Source organism: Myotis nattereri (assembly GCF_964212035.1).
Source record: "Myotis nattereri genome assembly, chromosome: 2".
NCBI classification, from domain to species: Eukaryota; Metazoa; Chordata; class Mammalia; order Chiroptera; family Vespertilionidae; genus Myotis; species Myotis nattereri.
The window spans coordinates 88,415,984-88,443,568 of NC_138076.1; the positions used below are offsets into that span (position 1 = coordinate 88,415,984).

The 27,585-nt window shown below is 44.0% G+C and overlaps 1 protein-coding gene across 8 annotated transcripts in view; it reads right to left on the reverse strand.

Moving 5' to 3' along the window:
* The window catches only part of CAB39L (calcium binding protein 39 like), a 151,868-nt gene that overhangs the window by 15,659 nt on the left and 108,624 nt on the right, over positions 1-27,585 (reverse strand). For all 8 annotated transcript variants that reach the window (XM_081082798.1, XM_081082797.1, XM_081082796.1 and 5 more), the window contains 3 exons: positions 21,322-21,381; positions 19,074-19,139; positions 3,978-4,121 (listed from right to left, as the gene is read on the reverse strand). In XM_081082798.1, the coding sequence (XP_080938924.1) occupies positions 3,978-4,121; positions 19,074-19,139; positions 21,322-21,381 (270 nt within the window). The remainder of the gene's footprint in view (positions 1-3,977; positions 4,122-19,073; positions 19,140-21,321; positions 21,382-27,585) is intronic.

Below are 27,585 nucleotides of genomic sequence, written 5' to 3' on the forward strand. Positions count from 1 at the left end.
CCTTGATTGCTATTGGCATGCCAATGAGAGGGACTGACTTTCAGGACTGACTATGACTATAGTGGAGGAGCTGTTGTGCAGGGCCTCACTCTACGGAAAAGTAGGATTCCCTTCAGCAAGGCTCTGATGCCTTCCGAATCCATCCTTTAGGTGTGTTGTTTGTGGAGATGGTTGGGTGGTGCTCTGTGTGGTCTGAAGCTGGCCCCTGGGTGTGCTTGTTCTGGGGTCTCTTAGGAGGGGGTCAGGTGCACTGCCTGTGCCCTGCCCAGGGCCACTTAATATGATCTGCAGATAGCTGGTGCTTGTGCCAGGCTTGGGGCTGCTTAGTAAGAAGTATGGGCACAATGCGGCCAGAAACTGCTTACTTGAGGTTTGTGAACCTTTGAGAGAATTTAGTAAAGTACGAAGCATGAGCCATAACAGGCTGTTTGTATGGAAAAGCCACTGGAAGTGGCCTAGGTAGGCCAGCAAGTTGGGTGGGTGGGGGAATCACCAGGTCTGGGCAAATGGTTTTAGCCGGGTTGATGGAGACTCAGACTTGGTCTCAGCCTGAGCCTGCAGGCTAGGTGGGAGAGGGCTCAACAAAGGACCAATGGCCTCTGCCAGCACATCTGTCTGAAAGAAAGCCGCCTCTCCAGTCCTCACCCTGAGCCAGATAATTAAGTTCCTTTAGAATGTCCTGGTGCTTTTTCAGCCACAATCCCAGCACTGGAGCTCAGAGCTGTCGAGTTCATCAGCGAGTAAGTCCATGCGCAGGCCCTTTAAAAGGAATGCCTAGGACTCCAGCAGCCCTCCAGATTGAATCTTCTCAGCCTCAGTCCCTGTTGGTTTTCACGGCTAGAATTTATGGGGACCTCTCTTCCCTGCACTGGAACCCTGGGCTAGGAAGCATGATGTGGGCCTGGGACCTCTCATACTGAGAAAACTGCCACATATGGGTTTGGGACCAGCTCATTCTGTGCGAAGGCCCCTCCTACTTGTCTCAATGTGGCTTCTTTTTTAATATATTTTTATTGATTTCAGAGAGGGAGAGGGAGAGAGACATAGAAAGATCAATGATGAAGGAAAAACCATTGATCAGCTGCCTCCTGCACACCCCCCACTAGGGATTGAGCCCGCAACCCAGGCATGTGCCCTGAGCAGGAATCAAACTTCCTAGTTCCATGGTCGGCAAACTGCGGCTGGCGAGCCACATGTGGCTCTTTGGCCCCTTGAGTGTGGCTCTTCCACAAAATACCATGTGCGGGCACGCACGTACAGTGCGATGGAAACTTCATGGCCTATGTGCAGAAATCGGTATTTTGTGGAAGAGCCACACTCAAGGGGCCAAAGAGCCACATGTGGCTCGGGAGCCGCAGTTTGCCGAGCCGCAGTTTGCTGACCACTGTCCTAGTTCATGGGTTCATGTTAACCACTGAGCCACACTGGTTGGGCTCAATGTGGCTTCTTTTTTATACCCTTAGTTATGGGATTTCTGTTCTGCTACATTTCAGGTGGTTCTCAATGAAGGTTGTTCTGTAGTTTAGTTGTAATTTTGATGTGGTCACGGGAGGAGGCAAGCATAGCATTTTCCTACTCTGCCATTTTGACTGGGAATAATAAGTTTAAAATCTGGTAGGGAGGATTCCGCTATCTGTTCTTCAAAATTACCATCGATAATCCTAAGCCATTACTTGTGAAAGGGGTCAATGAGGGGGGGGGGGGGGAGGTGGAAAGGGGACATCTGTAATACTTTCAACAATAAAGATAAATTTTTAAAAAGCAAACAACAGTAACAAACACACACACCCACACACAAAAGTAACAAAAAAAACCCCAAAACACACAAAAATAACAAAGCTAATAATTTGAATTAGCTTGTTAAGTTCCAGGAAAATTCCTGTTGGAATTTTGAATGTAATTGAATGGAATTTATAAATTAATTTTGGGTTTAAATTGCTCTAGTGACTTTTTGGACAACGAAGATTGGCTGAAAGATGGATTAAAACTTTTTTTTACCTCTCAGAGCAACAATTAAATCCTATATAATAAAAGCCTAATATGCAAATCGACTGAATGGTGGAATGACTGGCAGAACGACCAGTTGCTATGATACGCACTGACCATCAGGGGGCAGATGCTCAATGCAGGAGCGGTGCCCCCAGCCTGCAGGCCCTGTCCAGCGGTGGCAGTGGGGGGCAGGGCCAGCGAGTGGGCGGCGCCAGGCCAGCCAAGGTGGGTGCCAGCTGGGGGTTCCCCCCAATTGCCCCACCAGTTACCCCATAGATCAGCCCTGATTGCTGGCCAGGCCTAGGGACCCTACCTATGTATGAATTTTGTGCACCGGGCCTCTAGTATCTTATAAACTGCCATGTGTCCATGTATAGACTGATAAATTCAATTAATGAACATACATTATAAAGATTAAAAAAAAACCCACCTAGCCTGTAGGAATATTTAAGTAAACTAAAATAAATATACCCAATGATAAACTATGATACCAATAAAACTACTAGCTTTAAAAATGACATATAATGGTAATGAATTAATGTTTACTGATGTTATGGCATTCAGTGATAAAATCAGGATATGAATTTTGTATACAATGTGAATACAGCTGTAGAAAAAAAAACCTTCAAATATGTGCACAGGAAAATAAAATTTACTAAAATCTTTACAATAGTTAGGAGTATGGGATTACAGATTAGATTTTTCTCATTAACCATAATCTATAAAAATCTATTGTCTAAAGTTTCTAGGAGGCCATTTTATGAATGGCCCAGGACACAAAATTCATGCACTTGCGGGGAGGGGGGGGGCCCTCAGGCCAGCCTGTGCCCTTGGGGGATGTCCGACTGCCGGTTTAGACCCAATCCCCACAGGCCTAAACCAGCAGTCAGACATCTCTCTCACAATCTAGGACGCTGTATGCACCAGTGACCATACTTTCATACAGGTGAAAGGCATCTTGCTGTTGTATGGGCAGCTACATTTTTTTGCCCTGATTATAAAAAGTAGTACATAACATGATCCTTCTGAGGCAGTAGTACCATTTTCCCCATCTTATGGGTGGAAAAACTGAAGCAGAGAGAAGTTAAATAATTGGCTTTGTCACACAGTTATAAGTGTCAGAATCAGTAGTGACCACAAAATATGCAAGCCAGAGTCCATGTATGTCATCACTGCATCATCCTGTTTTTTCAGTGTTAGAGTAGCCTTGCCAGGTTTTAATTTTTAAATCTAAGAGACTATTCCCAATATTTGGGCAGGGTCCCTAGGCCTGGCCAGCGATCATTGCTGCTCTGTGGGATGACAGGTGGGCGTGGCGATCAGGGCGCCCCTGCTGGCACCCGCCTTGGCCGGCAGCCTGGCACTGCCCACTGGCTGGCCCTGGCCCCCAATGCCGCTTCCAGTCGTCCCCTGGTGGTCAGTGCGCATCATAGCAACCAGCTGTTCTGCTGGTCATTTCACCATTTGGTCAATTTGCATATTAGGGTTTTATTATATAGGATGCTAATGAAAAAAGCATTAGGAAGAGATAGCAGGTATTACCGGGGGTAGCTTTCTTTCATAGGTAAATGCATTTACAAAAATATTTATGAATAAGTAAAAAAAGTGAGTAGTATGCAAGTATTTCTTCATTGCTTCATTTAAGGTTCAGAGAAACACTTAAGGCAGAAAGCAAAGAATTCAAATTCTCACACTCAGGATTTGCGTTCTAGCTCAGTCACTGATTATTTTAGTAACTTTTAGGAAACAGTATCTACCTATTTTCTTAATAAAAAAAAGAAAATATTTAGAGATATGGATTAGTTAGAAACCTTTTAGAAAGAAATGGGCATTCATTAATATAACTCTAAAATTTCACCTAAGTCATGCAAAACAAAAGACTGCCTATTTAATTTTTTCTCAAGTATAAAAGAGAATAAAAAATAGGGAGTTTGCCACTTGGAACTGGAAAACAAATGCCCACTTTATTTCTGTAGCTTACACTTTACCTTAAAGACATGAAAGGCTTCAAATTGAATATTGGGACTTTTATCTCGAAGGAGGTTCATCATCAGTTTGAGGTTCTCTGGCTTGCTGATGTACTTTGTCATAATGGCAAAGTTGTGTCTATCCAGGATCAGTTCGCCCAGCAGCTATAAACAAATAAAACAAAATATCAATGCTATAATCTGAGAGCCATCTTATTCAAAATACACCTCACTGCTTCCCAGTGAAAAACAAAATATAAATGTGAGTTTAGAATGTTGACATGAAAAAAACGGAGAGTCCTTAAGCACATCTTAAAGCACGGCATGAAAGCAGTAGTTATTTTAAGCTTTTTACAGTTTTGTTAAAGTCCATACTTAATGCATTTCTGAATCTATTTTTAAGCCAATCATTGCTGCAGCTTTAAAAAGCTCACTCTGTAGCTCTAATCAAGAGCTGGCGAGAAACTAATTTATTATTTCCATTGCTTACGTTATCTTGAGGTAGGATAAGAATAACAAAATTGACTACAATTATACCCCCATTACCTAAATTAATGTCCTCTAGTAGCTTACTGGGGAAAAAAATAGGTTATGTAAAGTGATTTACATGTTCCCCCAAATTTTTATTACAAACCCTGATATATAACCAGCAAAAAAAAAATCACTGATTCTGACTCCAAATGAAGTTTAACATGTGCAGCACGTTTTTATAAAAAAGTAAAGCAAAACATTTTCTGGTGACAAATTAATAGTTCCCCAAATGCAGCATTACTCCATGTTATGAACTGAATGCTTGTGTCCCCTCCAAAATCTACATGTTGAAATTCTAACCTCCAACGTGATGGTATTAGGAGGAGGTGTCTTTAAGAAGTTAGGACATGAGGGTAAAAACATCATGAAAGGGACTGGTTCTCTTATGAAAGGGACCCCAGAGAGCTCTCTCACTGCTGGCATCTTAATCTTGGACTTTCCAGCCTCCAGAACTACAAGAAATAAATATTTCTTATTTAAGCCACCCAGTCTACAGTATTTTGTTATAGCAGCCAGAACAGACTAAGACACTTCAAAATAAAATAAAAATACCAAAAGTGGGAACAGTTGAAGAGACTCTAACAGCACAACTTAATGTGCTGCTGCTCCATCTCATAAACTTGTATTCTCACTGTAGTGGTAGCAATCCTAAAGCTTTGGCAACCAGGCAGTTGAAGTGTACCCTTAACGTAATTTTATATGTGATATATTTATTTTCCAAATCTCCTATTTACTGGAATTTTTCTGGATGTCCCAGGATAGTAATACATTGCATAGATGTTTAAGTTCTGGATGGAAGGAGAAAGCACATGAAACTGTCTGTCTTATAATACAGTCTAGCAACATAACCCCAGGTGTATATGTAGAGGTGTGTATGTAGGGGTGTGTGCATACGTTGTGTGTTTGGCAGCCGGGGAACAACCACTTTGCCTGCGATGCATCTTTTGTCTATTTAACAAATGAGAAGTACACACCTTGAAGTAATTTTAGTGCACAAAAGTAACGTTTGTTAAACAGAAAATGATGACCATAGTTGCGTGTCAGATGGTTACCAGTTAGTCATATACATATGGAATGGCAAGAATGTAAATCATTGATCTTCATCTTCCTTAGTCTTTCTCTGCAGCATCTAAAGCGAACTGAACACTCTTCCGAAAACTTTCTTTGCTTTTGATTTCAAGGCCATTTCATTCTACTGGTTTCTTACCCCTTGCAGCGTATTCCTTTGCTGCCTCTATTACTGACTCGCCTTCCTTCCGCACCACATATGCAGGAATTTTCCAAGTTGTATACTTGTTTTTTCTCATTCATTCATTCATTCATTCATTCATTCATTCATTCATTCCAAGCTATATATTTGAATCACTTAGCTTTTATTTCCCAACAGTCTCATCTAAGTCCATGGCTTCAACTCTAACATCTGGGAAGGTGTCTCTCAAATCTACATTTCTAGTTTCAGTTTCTTTCCTAAACTCCATGCACACATTCTAACTGTCCACCAGGCAACGCCAGCTGCCTGGCCTATCACACTCAATGTCTCTTTCCTCTTTTCTCTTTGTTAATGACATCGTATCTTCCAGTGCCTTAGGGCAGAGTGCTGAAATCTTCCCAGCTCCTTTCTTTCCCTTGCTCCTCACATAAAATCTACATCCAAGATCTTCCAATTTTCTGTTTCTAAGGGCCTCAAAGATCTTTCATTCAATTTTTACTGCCAGTACCCTCATCCAAACCCTCACTGCCTTTCATCTGGACGACTACAACAGCACGCAAATGGTCTCCTCTGCAGTCTTCAGTCAATCCAATCCATTCTGTACATTATGTCAAACAAACCTTCCCGAAGATCAGACCTATTCATGTTACTAATTCCACTTATAAAGTGGATGGATAAACAAACAAATGTCTAGCTTCCTATGGATGGCACTCAAAGCCTTTTGTGATCTGAAGTCATTCCTACTGCTTCCTCTCCTCCGCTCCCTCACTTAGTCTTCCTTATTCCTGGGTCTGTGGCCTTATACTCCTTGCTCTATCTCCCCACCCCAGCTTTATCTATATATAAAAGGCTAATATGCAAAGTGTCCCCTCAGAAGTTTGAGCGGGAGACCGGGAGTATGATCACTCGCTATGACATGCGCTGACCACCAGGGGGCGGCACAGAACGAAGGAAGGCCCGGGCTGGCAGCCAGAAGGTGATTAGCCCTGATCACCAGCCAGGCCTAGGGACCCTACCCATGCACGAATTTTGTACAACAGTCCTCTAGTTTATATATAATTGAGAAAACTGTACACACTTAAAGTGTACATTATAATGATTTCATATACATATACATTGTGAAATATTTACCACAATCACGTTAACACATCCACCACCTCAGTTATCTGTGTGTGTGTATGTGTGTGTGGTGAGAATGCTTAATATCTACTCTCAACAACTTTCAAGTATACAATTCAGTACTGTTAACTATAGTCACCATAGTGTACATTAGATTCCCAAACCTTATCTATAGCTAAAATTTTATACCTGTTGATCAATTTCTCCCCATTTTCCTTAGCCCCAGCCCACGGTAACCACCATTCTACCTTATGTTTCTGTGAGTTTGACTTTCTCCCAGGCTGAATCTCCTCTACTGCCTCTATGCTCTTTGTTTTTCCCCAGCAGTACTCACACTGCCTTGCAGTACAGAGTTACTTGTGAGTCTCTTTAGAATATAAGTTCCACAGGGCATGCATCAAATCTTGTTTGTGTTTGTACCCTTCACAGCTTGTGTGATGAATGTGGATAGTGTTGGGGAAATAAGGTGCTATTACCACAGAATCTTCCCAACAAAATGTAGAAGGAAAGCAGTTTTATTATTGAACAAGACCTGGTGCATGAAATTTGTGCACAGGTAGGGTCCCTAGGCCTGGCTGGTGATCAGGGCCAATTAGGGCCTTCCCGCTGCTGGCCAGGCCCTTCCTTACAGCTGCCAGCTGCCAGCCAGGGCCTTCCTTCCCTGGCTGCCGGCTGCTGGCCGGGGCCTTCCTTCAGTCTGTGCCACCCCCTGGTGGTCAGTGCAAGTCATAGCGAGTGATCGAACTTCCGATCTCCCGGTCGAACTCCTGAGGGGACATTTTGCATGTTAGCCTTTTATATATAGAGAGATAAGCATAGTCAAAGCACAACACTGTAGGTAATCTATGAAAAAGACAGATAAAACCGCATTTATTTACACAGCCAAGGAGCTACAATCATTACATACATATATCCTCAACAGAAAAGGTAATCTGCCCCCGGAAAGAGGACTTGCCAGCGTTACTTGCTGTGCACCTTTTCATAGTTCACTCTAAAATCACCTGACCATTAGGGTAGTTCTTCGTTTAAGCTAATTGCCTTTATCCAACAAATAACAAGCATAAAAAACCTTTCTTACCTCTCTAACAAGAAATGTTTATAGGTTAGAGCAGGGGTCCTCAAACTTTTTAAAGAGGGGGCCAGTTCACTGTCCCTCAGACCATTGGAGGGCGGGACTATAGTTTTAAAAAAACTATGAACAAATACCTATGCACACTGCACATATCTTACTTTGAAGTAAAAAAACAAAACAGGAACAAATACAATATTTGTATTTGCATGTGGCCCGCGGGCCATAGTTTGAGGACCCCTGGGTTAGAGAGAAGCACCAAGGTTAAACTCCCCTGGTGACAGTGAGATGGCTCCCAGATGTTCAAAAAACAAAACAAAGAAACCCAACCACTTCTGGGTTGTAGAGCTGATAAGAGGCTTCTAAGTTATATACATGTATGTGTGTGTGTGTGTATGTGTATATATATATATATATATATATATATATATATATATATATAATATATCTTTATAAAACATGTATATATATGTTTGTGTATACACACACACACACACACACACACACACTACACACACACTGCTTTTTACAGGCCTATCTATACCTATATAGATATATCTTGTATATAGATATATATCTAAAAATGTATTTCTATAAAATATATAATCAAATATAATCTATACCACATGTTAAAATACATATACATCACACACACATATACATATGAAAAGGACTTTTAGCAACAATTTCATTTAAAAAATACACTAACCCTTAAAATGTGCACACACACATTCAATAAACATTGCTGACGTTTGTGAGTTATTCAGATTAAGTCACTTCAGTTTTTATTACATGGGGATGTCCAACCTTTGCTAATATAATTTGACTACTTTTCTGAAACAATTGTGTTAAATCACTTGGTGAACAACACTAAATCTTTTAGCCAGTAAGTGCTAATCTATTTTAATTAATACTGACAATGACAAAATACTGCACTTCATGGAAAAAGTTCTATTTTTACTTCCTTAAATTTTATTTTACAGGCTTCGTACTATATAGTAAAACCATGCACATCAAGTAGATATAATGAATGTGTTTCTTAACTTAGGGTTTTAATTAAATTGATCAGAGTCCAAACCCCTCCCAAATTCCACCAAGGTTCTTTTGAATTATAATCTTTCTAGCTAGTAATTAAATGTCAGGCCCTGAAGAAGACAAGAAATAAATTTCTAAACTCTGTCACATGAGTGAAAGGAATTTCTCTGTTTATTACTTTTTATTGACACTAGGAAACTAAGTTCCCCAAAATAGTTCAGGAAAATTTAGAATATGATTAACAAAAGGGAGCAGGTAGCACTACTTTGGAATCAGAAAATAGCCTAGTGTGAGGAACATAAGTGACCCCATCTTAAAGCTAACCGCTGTCCTGACATCTGGGTGATGATGGACCCTAATCCCTCCCCTTCCCTGGGAGGCTCTGGAACAGGAACCAGAGCTCTGGGCTGATCACAATTCATATCAATTCCCTCTCTAGGGAGAGACACTCTCCCTGTTTCTCTTACCTCACGCTGCACTGAAGCCTCTGGCACCTGATCTCTTTGCTCATCCATGCATTCTCACTGCTCTCATAACATACAGAGTCTGGCGGGGGTGAGGGGTGGGGGTGGAGGGCTCAGAATCGTTGTGTTGCTACTGCAGAATGCTGCTTCCTTTAAGCTCGCTTTTATAACTGACAAACTGGACTTGGCCTCATGTTTTGGCATGTCGGTTCCTTCTAGCATTGGGGAGCTGCTTTCATACATTGCCCTTCCACAAAACACCTAGCTTTAATACAATTCATTACTTGAAGAATACTGTAAGTAGACTATTGTAATGATTTAATCTCTTGTTTCCTATAATTATAAAACATCTATATATAAAATATTACATAATCCAGAGACATAAACAAGGTTATGTTAAAATAGAACATACTGCTGCTACCCACACATCTAATTTCCAAAAGGAAAAACCAACAGCACGCTAGCAGAGCTCTTCAAAACAATGTTTTTCTGTTGACGAAAACAATAAACAATATTTAGTGAGCTCTTTCCTTGAATAGAGTGATACAAAACCATCTTAGCAAGTCTCTGCCTATAATGTGGCATTCAAATAAGCCAACTCTTTGGTAACCTTTTAAACAATTTCTGCATTCTCAGATATGCTTTATCTGCCTTTTACTAGTTTCGTTTCTCTCTCTCTCTCTCTCTCTCTCTCTCTCTCTCTCTCTTCTCCCTCTCTCTCTCTCTCTCTCTCTCTCTCTCTCTCTCTCTCTCTCTCTCTCTCCTGTTCAACCAGTGCTTGGTTTTACCATATTCTTAATCAAATACTTTCAAGACACTCAATTGTAAAGAATTTTAGGCAGGAATAGCAACCGATGTAGTATGTCTGCATGAATTAATAAATAGTAAGAAAGAGGTCTTATGAATCAGCTGAGGTATCTGTAAATGAATAGGAAACATAATCAGTTTGAAAAAGGGGGTGTTTTAATACCAGGTACAAACTCTGCTGCTTCTTGCTGGTGTCACTGGGAACACTGCAGAGGTCTCTACCTGGAGAACCATGTGAAGAGGGAGGCTGGGAAGTGGAGAGCTGGGTGACAGCAAACAGCAGTGAGGAATGAATCTTCCTCCCTTCCCTTTGCTACACACCAAATTTGTATGACATAACATACCAATCACACATCCACTGTATTAACAGGCTTCTATTTTTAAATGCAAATGCATCCTGGTAGGAATAAGTCTAATTCACATCCTAGTCCCAATTACTTATTTAGAACTGATCAACACCTTCCAGAGATTAAACTCTAGGGATAATGATGAATATCTCTATATATAAAAGCTCAACAACCATTACAATGGAACAACCAGAACGACTGATCGCTATGACGTGCACTGACCACCCGGGGGCAGACGCTCAATGCAGGAACTGCCCCCGGGTTGTCAGTGTGCTCCTACAGTGGGAAAGCCGCTCAGCTAAAAGTCGTGCTCACAGCTGGCGAGCGCAGCAGCAGTGGTGGGAGCCTCTCCCACCTCCGCAGCAGTGCTAATGAGCGGTGAGCCAAGCGGTAGGGAGTGAGCAGGCAGGCGGTTAACAGCAAGGGGTCCCGGATTGTGAGAGGGTGCAGGCTGGGCTGAGGGACACCCCCACTCCCCGTGCATGAATTTCGTGCATCAGGCCTCTAGTTAACTTTTAAAATTTCTTTTTATTTTATTGAACAAATATATCTATGAGCTAGGCTCTGCTCTAACCACTTTTCAAATATTAACAAGGGAACAGGATAAGGTGGGGCTGAAAATATCTTGAGAAGAGAATGAGACAATAGGTACAGGGTAGAAGAAGATGATAGGATAGTAGGAAAGGAAAACCAGAAGGGGGATGTTTGAAAAAACTGCCAGTTTTATAACTTTGCCTAAGACCCTACCTAGCTAGGGAAAAATTTCTGTCACAAGTTCTTGTCACTGCTGAAATGGAACAGGGATAATTCTAAAGTCTATGACCCGCAGCTTTTTTGCCCCCTAAATTTAGTTGTCACCTTAGTTTGTAACAATGTCTCTACTTTGGTCCAATATCTGACAGATTCCCACTGAAAAGAGTAAAGATTTGAAAATTTATAAGCAATTTCCTGTATTCTGGCCCTTCAGACCACTGTCACCTCTGTTTACTGTTTCAATTTCCACTTCCCTCCCAGGGAGACTACCTCTTGTAAACATGGACAGCTGTGCTTTGGCTGTCCTTGTGGAGCCCTTCACAAATAAGCAATTCTGTTCTTCAGGTACATGGCTGTGGCAAAAGGATGCACTTTATCTTCAACTGCGTTAACGACTGGAGAGCCCAGCATTGGTGTTACTGCCTTTGCCTAGAGCTCAGTCTCATCACAGCAAGCTCCAGCAAGGAACGCAGCATGGTATCTTTCCTACAGGGATCACCTTGTACGGGTTTCCACTCAAAGGGAAACTCAATAAAGAGTGCTGAGTGACTGGCAGAAAACAGTCCACTGACCTCTCCTGCGTGGTGGAAGCTGGAACGTGAGGGCACAAATACAGGGGAAAGCAGGTCATGGCCAATGCAAAATCACGATTAAAGTGAATTTACAAAAATATGGTACAAAACATTTAATTTATGGCTTAAGCTTAAAACTATACGATATTTAGAAACACCTGCATTGTTCTATGAATGTCATCCCAAACATATAAAAATAAAATGAATGATATTTAGTAAGTTCAAACATCATACAAATTTCTTGACAAAAAACAACCAAGTATTATCTGTCAAAAACATACTTTTGAATACAGTAAAACCTCGACATAATAGACTAATTCAGGTGTGTGGATGTCCATTAAAGCTGAAAGTCTATTATATAATAAAGTAGGTTTTCCAAATGCATATGTTAAAAATTTGACAAATTAGTTAACCTGTTTTTACTTATATAGATTCTAGGGGCCCGGTGCATGAAGATTCATGCACGGGGGGGGGGGGGGGGGGGCGGGGGAGGTCCCTCAGCCCGACCTGCACCCTCTCCAATCTGGGAGCCCTCAGGGGAGCCCTCTCCAATCTGGGAGTTTCTGTCTGTCTTTGCAATCATATGAGCGAATTGTTTGAGACCCCCAACCCGGTTTGCTGCTCACAGAATAATAGACGCATTTTTTTTTCTTTGCTCCATTGGTGGAGATTTCCTGGAAGTTTTAGGATATCTTCCCTATAATTTTTCCTAGACACTCTGATTTTACTTATGTCTCTCACCTTTGCTTTCCCTCCACCCCCACCGCAACAGGAACTTGCTCCAGGCTCACTTTGCTCTAGTGGCTAGACCAGTGATGGTGAACCTTTTGAGCTCGGCGTGTCAGCATTCTGAAAAACCCTAACTTAACTCTGGTGCCGTGTCACATATAGAAATTTTTCGATATTTGGAACCATAGTAAAACAAAGACTTATATTTTTGATATTTATTTTAAATATTTAAATGCCATTTAACAAAGAAAAATCAACCACAAAAATGAGTTCGTGTGTCACCTATGACACGCGTGTCAGGTTCGCCATCACTGGTCTAGGAGATCCGTCTACCACCAGAACTATGATTCCCAGCATTCCTGGTGCTCCCCGCGCTCTGAGCTTCTGCTTCCAGAACTGGGGCTGCCACCAAAACTACTATTCCCAGAATTCCTGGTGCTCTCCATGCTCTGGGTTTTCTGGACCAACTGAGCCACGTCCCCCCAAGCCTCCGGATCCCATGCTCTGCTCTCCATCCAGTGACCAAGGGAGCCATGTCCCGCCAAGGGACCGACCGAGGGAGCCACATGCCCCCGAAGCTGCTGGCTCTCCCACTCTGCTCTGTGCATGCAAATTACCCGCCATCTTTGTTGGGTTAAATTGCATACTCACTCCTCATTGGCTGGTGGACGTGGCTTAAGCACAGCAGAGGGATGGTTAATTTGCATGTTTCTCTTTTATTATATAGGACTAGAGGCCCGCTGCACAAAAATTTGTGCACTCAGGGGGGAGGGGGGTCTCTCAGCCCGGCCTGTGCCCTCTCGCAGTCTGGGACCCCTTGGGAGATAACAACCTGCTGGCTTAGGCCTGCTCCCGGGTGGCAGAGGGCAGGCCCAATCCCTAGGTGCAGCCCCTGGTCAGGCTCAGAGCAGGGCCGATTGGGGAGTTGGGGCGCCTCCCCTATCATGCACAGAGCAGGGCGGATCTGGAGGTTGCGATGCCACCCCCAGTCACGCTCAGGGTATGGCCGAATGGGGGGGTTGGGGCACCGCCCCCTGTCACACTCAAGGCAGGGTCGATAGGGAAGTTGCGGTGCCACCCCCTGCCACGCACAGAGCAGGGCCAATCAGGGGGTTGGGGCGCTGCCCCCTGTCATGCACAGAGCAGGGCCCATCAGGGGGGTTGGGGCTCCGTACCATGTCACACACAGAGCAGGGTTGATCAGGGGGTTGAGGAGCTCCCCCTGTCATGCACAGAGCAGGGCTGATCAGGGGGTTGAGGAGTTCCCCCCTGTCATGCACAGAGTAGGGCCAATAGGGGAGTTGGGGCACCGCCCCCTGTCACACTCAAGGCAGGGTCGATAGGGAAGTGGCGGTGCCACCCCCTGTCACGCACAGAGCAGGGCCAATCAGGGGGTTGGGGCGCTGCCCCCTGTCATGCACAGAGCAGGGCCCATCAGGGGGGTTGGGGCTCCGTACCCTGTCACACACAGAGCAGGGCTGATCAGGGGGTTGAGGAGCTCCCCACTGTCACTCACAGAGCAGGGCCGATCAGGGGGGTTGGGGCGCCGCCACTGTCACACTCAGGGCAGGGCTGATGGGGAGGTTATGGCTCTACCCCGCCACACACAGAGCAGAGCCCGTGGTGGGGGGTGCCCTCTATCACCCACAGAGCAGGGCAATCAGGGGGTTAGGGCTCTACCCCGTCACACACAGAGCAGGGCCCGTGGGGGTGGGGGGCGGTTGGGGCGCCGCCCTCTATCACCCACGGAGCAGGGCTGACCAGGGGGTTAGGGCGCTGCACCCTGTCACACACAGAGCTGCAGGGCGATCAGGGGGTTTGGGCGCTGCCCCCTGTCAGGCTGATCCTGGTGTTCGGAGGCCTCGCAGCTCCGCTGATCCCAGTGCCGGGAGGCATATTACCCTTTTACTATATAGAATAGAGGCCTGGTGCATGGGTGGGGGCTGGCTGGTTTGCCCTGAAGGGTGTCCTGGATCAGGGTGGGAGTCCCCACTGGGGTGCTTGGCCAGTCTGGGTGAGGGGCTGAGGGCCGTTTTCAGGCTGATGGGTGACTGAAGCTCCCAAACACTCCTTTTTTTCTTTTTTTTTTTTATTCTGGGCCAGCTTTAGCTCTGAGGCCTCGGCTGCTGAAAACAGGTTTCTGGCCTTTGTTTACTGTCTGTATTTGTTACAATGTTACAGTCCAACTGGCTGAAGCCCGGCTGAGTAAAGCAGGTTTCTGGGTTTTTTTTAGCTTCTATATTTGCAACATAGTTGCTTAGAGTTGCAGCGGAGAGGCCGGCAAGTCAGGCAGGGAACGTTGGAGTCCTCCATCACTGAAGCAAGCAAGCCTCCCTGTTTGCATCAGCTCCCTGGCTGCCGGCCGCCATCTTGGCTGACAGTTAATTTGCATATCTCCCGATTAGCCAATGGGAAGGGTAGCGGTCGTACACCAATTACCATCTTTCTCTTTTATTAGATAGGACTAGAGGCCCGGTGCACAAAAATTTGTGCACTTGGGGGGGAGGGGGGTCCCTCAGCCTGGCCTGTGCCCTCTCGCAGTCTGGGACCCCTCGGGAGATAATGACCTGCTGGCTTAGGCCTGCTCCTGGGTGGCAGAGGGCAGGCCCAATCCCTAGGTGCAGCCCCTGGTCAGGCTCAGAGCAGGGCCAATTGGGGAGTTGGGGCGCCGCCCCCTGTCATGCACAGAGCAGGGCGGATTGGGAGGTTGCGATGCCACCCTCAGTCACGCTCAGGGTAGGGCCGATTGGGGGGTTGAGGCACCGCCCCCTGACACATTCAGGGCAGGGTCGATGGGGAGGTTGTGGCGCCACCCCATCACGCACAGAGCAGGGTCCATCAGGGGGGTTGGGGCTCCATACCCTGTCATGCACAGAGCAGGGCCCATCAGGGGGGTTGGGGCTCTGTACCCTGTCATGCACAGAGCAGGGCCCATCAAGGGGTTGGGGAGCTCCCCTCTGTCACTCACAGAGTAGGGGCCGATAGGGGAGTTGGGGCACCGTCCCCTGTCACACACAGAGCAGGGTGGATCAGTGGGTTGGGGCACCGCCCTCTATCACCCACAGAGCAGGGCGGATCAGGGGGTTGGGGCGCCACCCCTGTCACACACAGAGCAGGGCTGATGGGGAGGTTATGGCTCTACCCCGTCACACACAGAGCAGGGCCCGTGGGGGTGGTGAGGGGGTTGGGGTGCCGCATCCTGTCACACACAGAGCAGGGCCGATCAAGGGGTTTGGGTGCTGCCCACTGTCACGCTGATCCCAGAGCCGGAAGGCCTCGCAGCTCCGCTGATCCCGGTGCTGGGAGGCATATTACCCTTTTACTATATAGCATAGAGGCCTGGTGCACAGGTGGGGGCCGGCTGATTTGCCCTGAAGTGTGTCCTGGATCAGGGTGGGGGTCCCCACTGGGGTGCCTGGTCAGCCTGGGTGAGGGGCTGATGGCTGTTTGCAGCTGGTCACACACCCTTCAGGGTGGGGGTTCCCACTGGGGTGCCTGGCCAGTCTGGGTGAGGGGCTAAGGGTTGTTTTCAGGCTGGGGGTGACTGAAGCTCCCAACCGCTCCTTTTTTCCTTTTTTTTTTATTCTGGGCCAGCTTTAGCTTGAGGCTTGGCTCCAGCTCTTAGGCCTCCGCTGCTGAAAGTAGGTCTCTGGGCTTTGCTTACAATGTTGCAAACCTACTGGCTGAAGCCCGGCGGTATTTGTTACATAGTTTCTTAAACTGCAGGCTCAGAGGCCTGCAGCCGCAGGCGGGGAACGTTGGTTTCCTCCGTCACTGAGGCAAGCAAGTCTCATGTTAGTTTCAAGCTGCCTGGCGGCCGGCCACCATCTTGGCTGTCAGTTAATTTGCATATCTCGCTGATTAGCCAATGGGAAGGGTAGCGGAGTGACCCTAATTACCATGTTTCTCTTTTATTAATGTAGACTAGAGGCCCAGTGCACAAAAATTTGTGCACTCAGCAGGGAGGGGTTGGTCCCTCAGCCCGGCCTGTGCCCTCCCGCAGTCTGGGACCCCTCGGGAGATAACAACCTGCTGGCTTAGGCCTGCTCGCAGGTGGCAGAGGGCAGGCCCTATCCCTAGGTGCAGCCCCTGGTCGGGCTCAGAGCAGGGCCGATTAGGGAGTTGGGGCGCCGCCCCCTGTCATGCACAGAGCAAGGCGGATCGGGAGGTTGCGATGCCACCCTCATTCACGCTCAGGGTAGGGCCGATTGGAGGGGTTGGGGCACCACCCCCTGTCACACTCAAGACAGGGTCAATGGGGAGGTTGCGGCGCCACCCCGTCACGCACAGAGCAGGGCAAATCAGGGAGTTCAGGCGCTGCCCCCTGTCACGCACAGAGCAGGGCCCATCAGGGAGTTGAGGCGCTGCCCCCTGTCACGCACAGAGCAGGGCCGATCAGGGGGTTGGGGAGCTCCCCCCTGTCACTCACAGAGTAGGGCCGATAGGGGAGTTGGGGCACCGCCCCTGTCACACACAGAGCAGGGCAGATCAGCGGGTTGGGGCGCCGCCACAGTCACACTCAGGGCAGGGCCGATGGGGAGGTTATAGCTCTACCCCGTCACACACAGAGCAGGGCCCGTGGGGTGCGGGGGGTTGGGGCGCCACACCCTGTCACACACAGAGCCTCAGGGGGTTGGGGAGCTCCCCCTATCAGGCACAGAGCTGGGCCGATCAGGGTGTTGGGGCACCTTTCCTTGTCAGGAACAGAGCATGGCCGATAGAGAGGTTGTGGCCCCGCCCCCTGTCACACACAGAGCCGCAGGGCGATCAGGGGGTTTGGGCACTGCCCCGTCACACTGATCCCAGTGCTGGGAGGCATATTACCCTTTTCCTATATAGAATAGAGGCCTGGTGCATGGGTGGGGTCTGGCTGGTTTGCCCTGAATTGTGTCCTGGATCAGGGTGGGGGTCCCCACTGGAATGCCTGGCCAGCCTGGATGAGGGGATGATGGCTGTTTGCAGCTGGTCACACACCCTTCAGGGTGCGGGTCCCTACTGGGGTGCTTGGCAAGTCTGGGTGAGGGGCTGAGGCCTTTTTCAGGCTGGGACTGAAGCTCCCAACCGCTCCTTTTTTTTTTTTTTATTCTGGGCCAGCTTTAGCTCTGGCTCCAGCTCTGAGACCTCAGCTGCTGAAAGTAGGTATCTGGTTTGTTTAGGTTCTATAATCGAAACTCTGTATCAACTCTAGCTCTGAGATCCCGGGCTCGCTGAAAGCTGGTTTCTGGGGTTTTGTTTAGCTTCTATATTTGTTACAGTGTTTCTTAAACTGCAGGCTCAGAGGCCTGCAAGGCAGGCGGGGAATGTTGGAGTCCTCCGTCACTGAAGCAAGCAAGCCTCATGTTAGTTTCAAGCTGCCTGGCTGCCCGCCACCATCTTGGCTGGCAGTTAATTTGCATATCACCCTGATTAGCCAATGGGAAGGGTAGCGGTTGTACGCCAATTACCATGTTTCTCTTTTATTAGATAGGATGTTTGTGTAACTAAAATTAAGTAAGCATGAAGAGTTTAATTTCACAGAAGTTTTCTATATGTATTATTGTAATTTTAAATTTATACTGAATAGATCTAGTAAATGCATGCATTCACCAGTCACCTCAAGTAAACAACTGCACATGGTGGGGTGTGGCTTAGCACAGGTGGGAACATCGGTGGAGTTAAAGCTGCTGCAGAAAGTCATGCCATTGGACAACAGAACCATTGACCATGCATGAGGTGTGATCACATGCTAATCATTCGCTGAACACTGTTTATGTGTGGTGACTCTTGGATTTAAATATGTAGACTATAATTGTAGGTATATAATATTTATTTCAACAAAATTACTAGTGTTTTTCCCAACATATGGACTATTCACTAAAATTTGTTAAAAATACCAGTGGATGAATAACAAAATAACCTGTTAATTATAAGCAAATCTTAGTTAAAAGCATTTTAAAATAATCAGGGTATTAATTTTCACACATGACATATGGACCAGAAATTTTATCCATTAAATCTGAAGTTCATTAAATCAAAGTCCGCAAAATTAAGGGTTTACTGTATCTGGGTAGAATACGCAAGAAATGTCCCTCCTGGATAAATGGCTGCTTCTAGGCACTTTTCACTGAGGGAGGGAAGGCCACTCACAGACAGATGTAGCCCTGCTCTGCTGGGCTCCCTGTTTGATGAGGGAGAATGGCATTTCCACAGGAATTTCATAGGAGATATAATCTCAAATTGAGATATACTAGTAATCTCAAGTTGTGGTCACACACAACACACTTTTTGTATAGTAGCACATACTTATTATTTATAGTTACTTCTAAAAAGTATTTGAGGCAAGACACATTATTTTGCTATAAAGTATAGTTGTAACATAAACTATTTCTCAAGTTACAAAAAGGATACTTAAATTTTTCTATATTTACTTGCTTACAAATAAACCAATCATTTAATACCAAGACATCAATTTATGGAGACTCTAAGTTAAATTTGATATTACCTTTAAAGATTGTCTCTTAGTCACATAATTCTCAGACTGAAGCAATTTCTCATAGTCTTCAAAAATCTAATGAAAAAAAAATATTACAGTGTAAAACTAATAGTTATTTCTCTGCGTTAGGTTTGCGTACTTGCTTCAGAAGTAAGTAAATCCCCAATCCCCGAGTCCAGCGCAGCCCAGCTGCTGTGCTTTCTCTGTGTGTTTAACGACTGACCACCACTGTCCACTGGGAGGTTCCCCTTTCCCCATCCTCTTTTGCACATAAAGACATCGAGAGTGGGAAGGTCAAGTGATACAAGAGACATACTTCTCTATTTTATTTTAGTTCTGCAAATTATAAATAGGGTAGAAAAATGTAGTAATTGAATACTCATAATAAATCATTTTGAATAAAACATCTATTGAGTTGCAAGACAACGCATTTTATGCCATATTAAAGAAATCTGTTTATGTAGACTTGCTGGTAGTCTATGAATAATTTGAGAAAGATTAAATAATTTAGGGTTTCACCTGGCAACTCATTAAAAATCAAACTGTCAAATTCATAGCATGAACATGTAGAGCAGCAATTCTCAACCTGTGGGTCGTGACCCTTTTGGGGGTTGAACGACCCTTTCACAGGGATCGCCTAAGACCATCGGAAAACATATATATAATTACATATTGTTTTTGTGATTAATTGCTATGCTTTAATTATGTTCAATTTGTAACAATGAAATTGGGGGTCACTACAACATGAGGAACTATATTAAAGGGTCGCGGCATTAGGAAGGCTGAGAACAACTGATGTAGAGGAACTAGGGCTACTTTTGCTGCAAGATGGCAATGCCAATCCCAACTAGCCTCTCTGGAGCACCTCTACTCTCCCCAGAGGTTGGGGGACACTGGTGTTTGGAGCCCCTGTTTCCTATTGTGGTCGAACATCAATCATTACTTAGGCCCTTCAATCAATTCAGGGAGCCAGCAGCTGAGGAAGCTCAGTGTCAACTTCCCACCATGTGTTGATGCACTCAGGGATTACTAAGGTGGAAGGAGCAAGACCAGCATAGAATTGAAAGCTACAGTGTTCAGAGGCTGAAGAAGGTACAAAACAGTTCTGGTCCTCAGAGAGCCAAGTGGGAGGAATGCGTGTGTGCTCGAGTGAGATGAAGGCAAGCTGAGCACACTGATGATAATTACTGAGAGAATTAAGAAAGTGAAAAGTATAAAAGAAGCATGTAGTTCACATTAAAGTCACAGTAACTAGACTTATTATGTATGAAGGACTTATTATTTATTCTAGGTATTAGGGATACAAGTAATAATGATAAAACTTAATACTGAGTGCTTACCATGGTACTATCTTGAAAACTTCAAATCTTGTCAAATTCCTACCACAGCCCTATGAGGTAGGCATTAAAATGTTTATTTTCAAGTAGTTACAGGAACTTGCCCAGGGTCACGCAATTAGTAAGCGGGGGAGCTGGGTCTTGAAGCCAAACAAGCAGACTCTAAAGTCTATATTGTGCTCTGAACCTTTGTGTCCAACAGATAAAATTCTGCCTCTCAGGGAGCTCAAGGACTGGCTAGTTAGATGCAGCCACAACACAATAATACACGGTAAACAGTGAGAGAGGGGCAGGGGAGGGAGGTCAGGAGGGTGTGTGTGTGTGTGTGTGTGCACGCTTACGCGCGCGTAAGGGTGTGACTGTGTAAGGGTGTGTTAGCGAAAGCTTGCTAGAAGTGTCACATTAATCCAAATGACAAAAGGATGAGCTGGATTCACCATTAGAGAAGGGAGTCAGAAAATAGAAATATTTTGGTATTTCTACTAGTAAGTAAAACTAATTATTGACCAGGTCAAATGACTTATCTTAGTAAGGGTTGGGTGTTCTTCCATATGGAAGAGTTACCTACTGGCTCTTAAGGGCAACATGGATGCTCTTAAGTCTAGATCAAGGTGAGCAGGTGCTAGTTGTTTCTTGGAGCTCCAGAGCATAACACTAGGAAGAGATATGAAAAATGAGAAAGCCCTGATCTCCTGCCATTGCCAATTTTCGATAAGGTTTCCTGATGACCTGGCTTCTGGGTAAAAGACCAATTGGATGTATGGTTGACATGGTGGATTTCTATAGTGGATCATAAACAGGAATAAGTGCTCATAAATTTGAGAGAGAGGGAGGGAGAAAGGAAAGGAGGGAGGGAGGGAGGAAGGGAGGGAGGAAGGGAGGAGAGAATAAGGTAAGACTTAAAAATAACTTCTACTTACAGTGTCATAATTTTGTTCTAAGAAGTCTGCTACCAACACTTTATGTCTGGTTAGTAAATCCTAGAGAAAGAAGAAACAAGTGAAACAAAATGATCATAGCTAAAAAGTTTTTTAAAATTCTGTCTTTTCCTTCTAAGATTTAATAAGTCCACTAATTTGAAACATGTAAGTTTCAGAAGAAACTTTTTGTTTATATCACAAAATTATTTCCATTCTTAGTTTAAGATGTGAAACACAAGCTTGTTTCATGTTAAAAACAAGTGTTTTAAATTTATATTATTGTTAAATTATGAAAATAATTTAGTTACTAAAACAAATGGTATTTTAGAGATGAGTTTACAGTATAATTTCTTCAAGCCACAACTCTACATTGTGCATATGATATAATATTCATGCATCAAAATAAAGTTTATGATCTTTTAAAAGTATCATTAATAACTAATCATTTTTTTAATGGACTAAAACCAAATCTCATAAGTTAACAGATTTTAAAGGATTTTAAGCTTTAGTTTTTTTCTTAACCACTTTTAAAACAGAGTTGCCTAGGATGCTGGGAAGCACAAGAATGACATTTAGCAGGGCCATCTCATATCTCCCTGCTCTGGGGTTAATGGGCTGTGAGTTACACAGTAGCACAATGCACCCTTTCAAAGTTGAAGACAAGCAGCCTGATCTTATTACAGACATAACTCTCAGAAAACTGGACAAAAGCATAAAGGAACGTTTGACTGTTTTCAAATCACACCTAAATCATATCCTTAATTCACCTTAATGTGGAAAGAAAACAAGCTTCACCTAATCCCTTTTATAAGCTTAGAGGCTAAATACCCTATTTAGGTTTCATTCAAAATTTAATTAAAAACCTAACAAGAATTTCACAATTTTCCAAAATAAATTCTTATACTTTAGTACATATTTAATTAAAACTTCCTAAAAGCATATAGAAGATACACACAATAATCTCACAAAGAAGGCAGCAGCAATGGTAAAACCCATATATTTCTATTTTAATAAAAATTAAAATATTTAAAGCATTTTGTATTATAATTTTCAAGTTCAAAAACAATGAGACTAACTTAATTTCATTTCATGATTGACCATTGGGCCTATCAGTGGAAATGTGGTACTTTTTCCCTGTAGAACACTGAAGCCAAACAAATGTGCTGCTCTGGAACTGTAATTTTTAAAACGGGGGCCATCTCATATTGTCCTGCTCTGGGGTTAATGGGCTGTGAGTTACACATTAGCACAATGCACCCTTTCAAAGTTGAAAACTTCCCTGGCTGGTCGCTCAGTTGGTTGGAGCATGGGTTCAATTCCAGATCAGGGTACACACCAAAGTTTCAGGTTCGATTCCCCAGTTAGGTACAGCGTGTACAGGAGGCAACTGATCGAAGTTTCTTTCTCACATCCATGTTTCTCTATCTCTCCTTTTTTCTGTCTCTCTAAAAATCAATAAAAAACATACCCTTGGGTGAGGATAAAAAATGGGGGGGATTTTTTACAGAGATTCAGTCATGGCCTGTCTGAAGTAGAAATTCAAACTGTTCCTCTATCACAGACCCTTGAGAGAGTAAGGTAGTCCTACAGCCTCCTTTGGGGTCCCTAATCTTTTCCTAGATGGATATTTGGAATACCTAGTTTGCAGACAACCCCTTTCCTAAAGCTCCTCAGCAGTATCAGTGATTTTTCTGAGCTGACCCAGGACTGATGCACCATGGGAGTTCTCCACCCGCCACAAGTTGTCAGCCTTGAGAGTTTGGCCCATGTCCTCCCTCTGCCCCAGAGCCTGCACATGCAGCAACAGTAGCAACACAAAAAGCACTCTGCCACTGCATACTGCCTGGAAAGATTTTCTGTTCACTACACATTAGTAATACACCAAAGAATCAAGAGGGATTCTTCAAAATTCTAAGGGGAAAAAATTTGAAATAACTTAAAAATTCAATAATAGAAGAATATGATAGGATAGAATTTCTCCAGCACATGTATATAATGGATACGACCATTAAATGATTTGTATTCTTTCTCACACATGCTCTTACACTTGAGTATGCATATATTATATATTCATAGCTATACCCTAACATCCTATATAATAAAGACCTAATATGCTAATTAGACCAAACAGCAGAACAACCATCCAGACGACCTTCCAGATAAAGTTGGGGCTGCAAGGGCTGAGCCCCTTGCACGAATTTCATGCATCAGTCCTCTAGTTTATGTATATAATAAATGTATGCACAAAACTGGAGGGATTATACTATGTATATACAGTAAGTCCTCACTTAACATTGCCATTAAGTTCTGTAACTTTAAGTGAAACAAAACCAACTTTGCCCTGCCTGATGTGACTCAGTGAATAGAGTATCGGCCAGTGCACTGAAGGGTCTCAGGTTCAATTCCCAATCAAGGGCACATACCTGGGTTGCAGGTTTGATTCTCCAGCCCTGATCGGGAGAAAACCAATGTGTCTCTCTCTAAAAAAATCAATGAAAAATATATCCTCTGGTGAAGATTAACCAAGCCCCCTCTCCCCCCACCAAAAAAAAACCCATACACAAAAAAAAACAAACCAACCAATTCTACCATAGGCTAATTGACATAAGTAAGAGTTAAGTTCCTATAGCATCTCAACAATGTTATAATGAAACTAGTGACCCGGTGCACATTGAAAGGAAATTAATTAGAAGGTAGCTGGCAGGGTGGGACTGGGCAAGATGGGCTGGACACACCCTGGAGCCAACCGCCCGTGGTCCCTCCCTGGCATCTGTGGAGTGGGGTCACTCTGGCAGGTGGGGTCTCTCAGCCTGGCCTGTGGGGATCGGGCTGAAACATCCCCCGAGGGGTCCCCAAGTGCAAGAGGGCACTCTGCAAAGTTGCTGTCGTACAGGGTGTGGAATGCAAACACAAGTGTGCGGTAAACCAGATTCGAGGCCAACAGTGCCCCAGCAACAACATAAACCACGGCCGAAGTTGGAATTACACAGTCCCACGAGGAATCGGGCTTCCTCCTCTCTGGTTTTGGGGTGTGTCACCTGAGAACCGCTGCTGCAAAGTCACTGCAGCTCAGCAGCTCCTGGGTTGAGCATCTGCCACCTGGTGGTCAGTGTGCATCATAGTGACCAGTCAGATGGGCAGAGGGACACCTAGCATATTAGCCTTTTATATATATAGATTATATATATGGGTGACATTATTTGAGAACCTGCTGAACATAAACACATGCATATATACACATAATACATAGACAAATATAATTGCAGCATTATTATAGAGCATATAATGAGTGGGGGAAAAAGAAACTAGCTAGGATTTTACCCAAAAAGGAAAAAGCAGAAAATTGCAAATAAAAATAAAGTTCAAATTTTAAAGAATTTAAAATTTAAAAATTTGAAACAGTATATACTGTTTCATCCCACCTCCTAACAATTCTGTTTAACAGATCTAAGTTTTGCATAGTATCAGTATTATGCTTTAAAAACAAATGGGATGTTGATATTTTAGTGGTGGGTGGAATTAAGAGACACATCATGGAATGAGCATGATACTAGATCCACCAGCAGCAGCTGCATTTGTTAAGGGTTTACCACATCCTGGGGAAGGAAGGGTGCCGAGTACTTTACACACATTATTTCTAATCTTCACAACTCCACAAAGCAGGAAGTATTTTCTTCATTGCACAGATAAGAAACATGAACTTGCTCAAGGACATACAGCTAGTCAGGTGGCAGAGAGATGGAATTCAAACTACTTCAATCATCCTGATTCTTGGAGGGGGGATGGAAAAAAACATGGTTGTAAGAAATCGTTTTGGGGGAAGGTCAATTTATAGACAATACCATGACAAAAACATAAACTAACAACATTAAAACATGAATGACTAAATTGGGCAACAGTCATCTTGGAGCTCAAAACAAAAGAGGTTTGTCTAAGAGATTAAAAACAAAAGCCCAGGCCAGCCAGCATGGCTCAGTGGTTGAGCATCGACCTATGAACCAGGAAGTCATAGTTTGATTCCAGGTCAGGGCACATATCTGGGTTGCGGGCTCCACCCCCAGTGTGGGCATACAGGACACAGCCAGTCAATGATTTTCTCTCATCATTGATGTTTCTATCTCTTCCTCTCTCTTCCTCTCTGAAATCAGTAAGAATATTTAAAAAAACAACAACAACACAAAGCCCAAACTAATGTAGAACCGAACTTAAACCAAACCAAATAAACAATATCCCTTAAAACAAGCTTCTTTAAAAAAGAAAAGTGACTTAAGGTCATTGTTACATATATTAACCATAGAATTTTAGAAAAACATAGAAAATTGGTATTTCCAATATTGATAGCATACTAGAAAAATTTTTTGGTTATTTAAATTTTTTTTTTCCTACCCTCGTTTTTTTTTTTTTAATATATATATTTTATTGATTTTTTTACAGAGAGGAAGGGAGAGAGATAGAGAGTTAGAAACATCGATGAGAGAGAAACATCGATCAGCCGCCTCCTGCACATCTCCTACTGGGGATGTGCCCGCAACCCAGGTACATGCCCTTGACCGGAATCGAACCTGGGACCTTTCAGTCCGCAGGCTGATGCTCTATCTGCTGAGCCAAACTGGTTTCGGCGGTTATTTAAATTTTAAGTTCAACAAAACAATATGCTGAAATAAAAATCAAAACATCAGAATTTTTTGCGAGTCAATATTGTGCTGAAAATTAAAGTGGGCTGAACATATGATAACAAGACATTATTATCAAGTATAGTTTATTCTATTAAATGTTGAAAAATCTTTGGGGAAACTTCCAAAAATACATATTCATCTGTATTTGCTTTTATCTGCATTAAAATTTGTACTATGTTTACAATTATTTGTGTAGTCTTACTTATGTTTTTTTTTAAAGCAACTACCTGTGTCCATCATCAGATAGAAAAGGGAAAAATAGGATTACAGTATCTATTAATAGAAAAAAATTTCCTAAGATGCTTATGCACAGATATTTTGCTGGAAAAAAATTAAATCATATTCTGTGTTAAATGTCATTCTTCGTATCTGATGCCCCACGGCCGCTCTCACCATGTGCTCTAGATATACTCTTTTGGAGGTGGGGTTTCATCTGTAGTCACTGTACCATTTTGTTTTGCCAGGTGAGTCTGAGAGGCCTGTGAAATGAAAAGACTCCTAGGGTTTCACAGCACTCTGAACACATGTCCATGTTTCCTCCCCCTCCCCTTCCCTCTACCCACCAGTCAACTCTCTCTCTCCCCAACCCTTCCTTCCTTCCACTCACTCTGCTGTTCTTTCTAGATTTCCTCTTCTTTTCTTTACATCTTGTCTTCTCCCTAATTTCTCCTTCTTCCCTTCTCTCTTTCCCTTGCTCTTTTCCATCTATCGCAGACTTCCAGGTAAGGGCTCTTCCTCTCTCCCATTTTCTCAGGGAGAATCTGGGGAGCAGGCAGCACTGGATGGAGACCTGTGGAAAACCTGAGCAGGCTGGTGACCATCCTTCCTTCAATCTCAGATTCTAGATTGATATATTTTTTTTATTTTTTTTATTTTTATTGATTGAGATATTACATATGTGTCCTTGTCCCCACATTGCCCTCTACCCCCCCCCCCCCCCCCGCTCATGCCCTCACCCACCCCCCCGTTGTCCGTGTCCATTGGTTAGGCCTATATGCCTGCATGTAAGTCCTTTGGTTGATCTTTCCCCCTTACCCCCACCCTCCCCTACCCTCCCTCCAAAGCCCGACAGTCCAATCAATGCCTCTCCGTCTCTGGATCAGTCCTTGTTCATCAGTTTATGTTGTTCATTATATTCCACAAATGAGTGAGATCATGTGGTATTTATCCGCTCTCCAGTTCCATCCATGCTGTGGCAAATGCTAAGAGTTCCTTTTTCTTCTTCCTCTTCTTAAAGAATACCTTTCAGCATTTCATATAATGCTGGTTTGGTGGAGATGAACTCCTTTAGCTTTTTCTTATCTGTGAAGCTCTTTATCTGACCTTCTATTCTGAATGATAGCTTTGCTGGATAAAGTAATCTTGGTTGCAGGTTCTTGCTATTCATCACTTTGAATATTTCTTGCCACTCTCTTCTGGCCTGCATGGTTTCTGTTGAGAAATCAGCTGACAGTTGTATGGGTACTCCCTTGTAGGTAACTGACTGTCTTTCTCTTGCTGCTTTTAAGATTCTCTCTTTGTCTTTTGCTCTTGGCATTTTAATTATGATGTGTCTTGGTGTGGTCCTCTTTGGATTCCTTTTGTTTGG